Here is a 6000-nt window from a genome sequence, read left to right as displayed (position 1 = left end):
CGGGGGCGAGGCGCGGCGGCGGGGCCCGGCCAGCCCGCGGGCCGCGCCGGCTAGCCAGCGCTGCCCGCGGGCTGGCCGGGCCCCGCCGCCGCGCCTCGCCCCCGCCGCCGGCAGCGCGTCCATGCCCAGTGGCCAGGGCGAGCCCCAGGTGCGCCATGCACGCGCACCTTCCCAGGCAGCACAGCTGTGGCAGGGGCGCCGAGGGCTCGGACGGCGGCAGGAATGTGCCCCCCGCCGCCAGGGATGCCCACTGCGCCTGCCGCTGGCACCAGCATCCACCGGGCCTCCAGCACAGCGCTCAGGCGCTGCCCTCCTGGGGACCTGCGGGTGCCGGCCAGGGCAGGGGCAAGCTGGTCCCTCTGTGGGACACGGTGCGGAAGAGCCCCCCCAGATCCCCAGCCAAGCCCCAGGGCAGCCCGGGGCAGTGGTGGTCAGAGTGCGCCTGTGTCCACGGCTGGGCCCCCCCCGTGCAGGTGAGCTGATTCTTCACTCTCCAGGCGACTTAGAGGATGCTCCAGGGAAAGAAAGTGAGGTTTGGTGGTGTCGACAACTTTTTGTGATGTGTCTTGACGTGTGTTTAGTGGTTTATTCTGGAAATTCTGTGTGCGAGGGCAAGCTGTTGGGTGGTCATCTCTGTGTTTGAATATTGCTTCTCTGTTGCCTATGAAAATTGTGGGCTGTTCTTGGAAAGGTTTCCTTGTTAAAATGTTTTGGTTTGTGCCTCCAGGTTCTGCACACTTCCTATTCCATTGTGCTGTATAGAACTAACGTGTTTGTCTCCCATGTGTAATGAATTTTGTGAGCTTCTGTAAACAGTTTGTTTTCAAACATTGCATTAAGTTAAAATTATATTTTAAGAGACAACATGGGGGAGGAGTGTTAGATTTACTGATAAGAGAAAGTGTGACCTGTTTCTCCTCTTTGGAACTTCAAATGTAGTTGAAATCCTTAATAAATATGTAATAGCTCTTTAGCTTTCACGAATCTATAGATTTTTATTTAATGGCAGGGCAGTGTATTTTCAAATATAAACCAAGCAGGGTCTATGATGTGTGCAGTTACCTGTAAGCAATTAGACTGAAACCCAGCACTGTGAAATAGAAATCTCAGTGACACTCATAGTGTGGTTAATATTAAAAAAGCATTAAAACGACTTCCACTGATTCATGTTTTGATGTCTCACTTAGAAAACTTCCAGCTTATTCAAAAGCTTTCTCTCATGGCAACATCAAATGCTTTTGTCAGCATTTCACAATAAAAAAGACAGAATGTATTGTTGAAATAAGTTTTCCAAATATATCTTTACTTACTGATACAGTATACACTAGAGGTTAACTAGCCTTAGCCCACGCTGAACATGTGCACTCTCTCTAGAGATTACATCAATTCTTTCATGGAAATGGTTTTAATATATTTTCACTGTGCAGAAAAGCAATAAGGCAAAGGATTGTCAGATAGTGTAGCTGTATTTTGTCTTATGGTCTAAAAAAGAGATGCTCTGTTGACTGAAAGTGATTGTTCTATAAAAAAAGCTGCCTTTTTTTTTTTTCCCCCTCAAATCTAGTATGAAATGGAAAAACTAAGCTGTCGGTTATATTTTTGAGTGACCGAAATATTGCATGTGACTACAATGTATTTTATATATGTTCTTTCATATACAAAGCACATACAGCTATTTATGCTGGAATAAAGCCAATGTTAAAATAATATAAAGCATTGAATTAGACTTTTTTCTAATTTGAATTATAAAAAGCTCTAACTATTTTCTTGGGCTCTGAGGATTTTTGATTTGGAAAAATCTTGAAGGGAAAAAAATACCTTCAAGAAAAGAGCTCCTTGGTTTTCAAAGGTAAAGAATTTATAAAGAGAAAATGTAGGAGCATTATTAAAAAAAGTAAAAGGCCCTTCTAAGATTACTTAAATATTTGTGTTATAGATGTATTGTCAAGTTATTTCAGTATTTTTAATACCTTTGTGTTCACATCCTCATGTGTTTAGATAATGTGGAATTATTCAGGTTTTTGTACTTCTTATATTTAATGTAGAACTTTGCTTTGGAATCTTTCTTTACTGTATGTTCTGAATGCCGACTACCTTACTCTGTTTAGGAAGGTCCCTTTCTTGGTTGTGTCTGTAATGAGTTTGTCAATGTGTCTAGGGGTGGACTGATGTACTTGGACAAATACTTGGTGGTTTCAGCGCAGTAGAGTTGAGAGATTATTACTTAAACTATCTCTTTTGCTCTGTGCAAAGTAAGTGCCATGTAAAGTACGGGCAGGAAGGGAGGAGTGTGTGTACATTTGTTTGTGTGTGTGTGTACATGTATTGTTGTGTGTGCATACACCTAGACAATCATTTTATCAGTGATATTGCGTAGAAACAGTATGAGAAAACATTAGAGAGCTGCCCTTAATACTTCTCCTTAGTTTGGGGATACAGGTTGAAGCCAGTGATATTTTTTGAGGGCCATGTCAATGGGGAAATCTTTCTTTCTTGCTAAAATAAAGAGATGTAGCGGAACAGTTATATTTGCTATCCTAAAGAATTTTTTTTTAAAATGGAGAATTTATTTTAAATGTCCAGCTTATGTGTAAATGTGAAAATAAGTAAGACACTGGCAGCTTCCAAGGTGTGGAGTGTTTTATTACATAAAGTTCTGAGCAGATTTTTCTTCTGCTTGACTTCTTTTGGGAGAGACTACTTTCTTCAGACTTAGGAAAGACATAACACCTTGTGAAACTGCTTCTTGATTTAGTACTATAGTACCAAATTAAGTGCACATGTCCTTCATTCCTAGGGTGTGTACTAGACAGCTGTTAATAATGTGTACTTCAGCATCTTGATTCTGACAAAAATGTTGATTCTATTGAGAAGTACATGGCTCCATTTTCTTTACCAGTTTCTTCTTTAGCATGCCAGAGCAAAGAGTGGCACTCTGGTATTATAGATATTTCAACTGTCTTAGAAATTCTGCTTTGCTGGCTTGCATGTTTGTGTTTGCTCATAGTGTCATGTTGCGTTGTGGGTACAAAACTGTTCTCTTTGTATCTGAATAGAAATTAAGTTTGAATTACAAAAAACACCACAAAAAAACCAAAACCAACCAAAACCCCCCTAATTTTGAAGGTGAGTTGAAATCATGTTTACATGGAAATTTGATTCCAAGACTTAATTTGGCCTTTAACTTCCATTCCTTTTTGACAAACACATTTACAGTTCTGTTTCTTTATTTAAAAGAAAAAGGGGTGGGGGGAAAACTAAGAAGAAAAGTAAGTTAATAGACAAGTTTTAAATGTCCCTGTTGCTTGAAAATATTTTTTGTCTCTGCAGTGCACTGGGTATCTCTAGCACCATTAGTACCATGGAATTGTATAATTTGTGTGATTCACTCAGGGATTTCATACTTCAGATCACTGTTATGCTGTGAGAAATTGAGCAAAATTTGAGGGTGGAAGAGGGCTTTGCAGAGGCACGGAGGTGACCTGGTATTTTCCATGGGCCATTCTAACATGGGATGTGGTTTGTAACATTGGATGGACTTTCCCTATAGGCACCTCTAGTTTGCTGGCACATGCAATCCACCAATTACTTAGATTAGAAATATATGTGTAGCTGAAGGTGTGCAATGAACACATTCGTTGTGCAGAAAGGACAGAGGGATAGGATCTGTATTGCCCTGATTGTATATTGAAGAGGAAATTGCAGAGTTTGTGTTGCTGTTCTTGTTTTAGGAAGTCCAAAGTATAAATTTTACTTTGTGTGGTCTGTATGAAAGAGATCCTCCTCTAAACACTTTCCCAGTTTGAGTTTTCAGATTTCTAGAGCTCAAGATTATCCTTTTGAAGGGGAAGGAAGGTTTAGAAGTAGATTTCCATCTTTGGCTGTTTCCAAGTTCAGAAGACAATATTGGACTCCACTGAAATTTAGCTAAATCTATTTGCTGTAAAATTTTTGGCCCTCTATTTTGAAATGTTCTCAAAGAAAATCATCTCATAGCAGATAGTGTCCTGGATGTGTCATCTGCAAAAGTGCATGTTTTTGTGCAGTTTTGTTTTGAAAACTTTCATGGAAGTGTAAATGTTCACCTATTTTTGAATAGTTTACTGTCAATGCCGTCTTTGACTTTTTTGGTGTTTTGGGGTTTTTTTACAATCAATATCTGAAAAGGTTTTTTGTACTCAGTGTCTTTTAGAAGAAATAGCTTCACTGTTGTGTTTTGTTACCTCGTAGAGGCTTGCAAGCTAAACCCTAGGGTATAGATGTGGCATGGCTTTAAAAGGGCAGTGAGCAGCCAGATTCTGAAGGATCCACTGAGAATGGTCTTTTGTGTTTGGAGGCCGTTGGCGCTAGTGCTGAAAGTCCAGTATTTCATTTGAGAGCTCTTTGCATGGCAGGATGAGGTGGGAGCTTTCTTCAAGGCATTCCGCCTCAGTACTAATGCAGAAGGTCTACTCCAAGAGATACTGGCTCTCCCAGCAGCATGAAGAAATGATTTGTCATGGGTTGTGTTTCTGAAAGCTTAGATCACTCCTTTCAGTTCACAGATTGCCACGTGCATCTGGCCGTTCTTCTGGCAAGTCCCTCCCGGCTATAAAGTTACATCAAGCTATTTTAGTTAGCTAAGGGAAAGCTTTTCAGTCTAATCTAGTGTGTTCAAGTGCTAGTAAAATAGCAGTTAAAAGCAAATAAACAGCAATAATTGGCTTTTAAACTTTTTTTTTTTTCTTTTTAATCTTCAAGGCGATATGCTGGATGGTATAAATTGAATTAAAGTTTCGATAGGAGTAGCTGGGCAATTTTTCATGGGGAAGAATTTCATATCCCATTCTCAGGGTGGTATGCACTTATCAGTAGATTTAGATGACAGCTCTTAATTCAGGATCTTGCCTTGGATTGTTCCTCAAGGTGCATTCATAGAAGTGAGGTCATTGAAACATTGTCAGCAATCTGTGCAGCTGCCATGTAAAAGATGTACAGATGCAGAAATACAAAAGCTGTTAACGTATTCTTTTGAAGATGAGTGATATTGTTCTAGCCATTCCTGTATCTAGTCCCTCTTACTGACAGAGGACTTTGATGAGTCTGCGCCATTCTGAGTAGCATTCAGATCTGATTCTCTCCCAGGACAGCTGTTTTAGAAAACTTTGATTTTTTTCATCCATGTTTAACCTATTTCTTCTACCAAAACCAGGAAATCACAGTTACTACTGAATTCATAGCAGTTATGTTTGGCATGAAAAGGAGATCAAAGCATAGCCTGTTGAGGCCAGCAATTTCCTTTAGTCATGTAGGGAGCAGTTCTGGTCAGAAGTAACATGGAAGTTAGGCCTTCCCATGGAAGTGGTGGAGTCACCATCCCTGGAGGTATTTAAAAGGCTTGTAGATGTGTTGCTTAGGGACATGCTCTGGTGGTGGGTTTGGCGGTACTAGGTTAATGGTTAGACTCAGTGATCTCAGAGGTCTTTTCCAACCTCAGTGATTCTGTGATTCTGTAATTGTTTGGAAATATGTGTCCTTAGTGTAATGGTTGTTCATGTAACTCCAATCTGAATGGTATGCAATGAAAAGGCCAGAAACTCCAGAAACTAAGTGTGCTGAGGCCATGGTAGGACTTTCTCTCTAAACTTGGAAGTTCCATTTTTGGGTGGTTTTGGTTTGAGTTGGTTGGTTGGTTGGTTTTTTGTTATACAGAAAGGGAAAAAGAAAACACTAGTGTTAGTAATGAGGCTTTGTGGTCTTCAGATTCAGGAACCTGGAGATGTGTCAGTCATTCCAGATTTTCCACCATCTCATGAGAGGTAATTCAGCAATCCCTGCCTTGATTGACAATGTAGCATTGCTTTGCGAAGGCTGCTGGTAGTAAAAGAAAAGTGGATATTCTTTTATTTGTTGTATAATATTTTGTCTCCTTCTATTAATGTACCAGGTCTTTATCAGTGTTAATAGTTTTGATAATACCTATATATTAAGTGTTAGCAAAGAAATTTAAGAAATAGGCAT

The 6000-nt window shown here is 40.3% G+C and overlaps 1 protein-coding gene across 28 annotated transcripts in view; it reads left to right on the top strand.

Annotated features, from left to right (window-relative positions):
* DLG2 (discs large MAGUK scaffold protein 2) overlaps window positions 1–6000 on the top strand; it is a 998396-nt gene that overhangs the window by 575284 nt on the left and 417112 nt on the right. For 5 of the 28 annotated variants that reach the window (XM_042024087.1, XM_042024085.1, XM_042024082.1 and 2 more), the window contains exon 1: window positions 141–473. The exons of the other annotated variants lie outside the window; for them this stretch is intronic. In XM_042024087.1, coding sequence (XP_041880021.1) covers window positions 156–473 — 318 coding nt within the window. In that variant the 5' untranslated portion in view covers window positions 141–155. Of the gene's footprint in view, window positions 1–140; window positions 474–6000 lie in introns of those variants that run through there. 28 annotated transcript variants of the gene reach the window in all.

Source organism: Corvus kubaryi, unplaced genomic scaffold, assembly GCF_017639235.1.
Source record: "Corvus kubaryi isolate FWS band 111438036 unplaced genomic scaffold, C.kubaryi_AGA036_p1.0 37260, whole genome shotgun sequence".
Lineage (NCBI taxonomy): Eukaryota > Metazoa > Chordata > Aves > Passeriformes > Corvidae > Corvus > Corvus kubaryi.
This window is presented reverse-complemented; position numbering and strand designations above follow the sequence as displayed.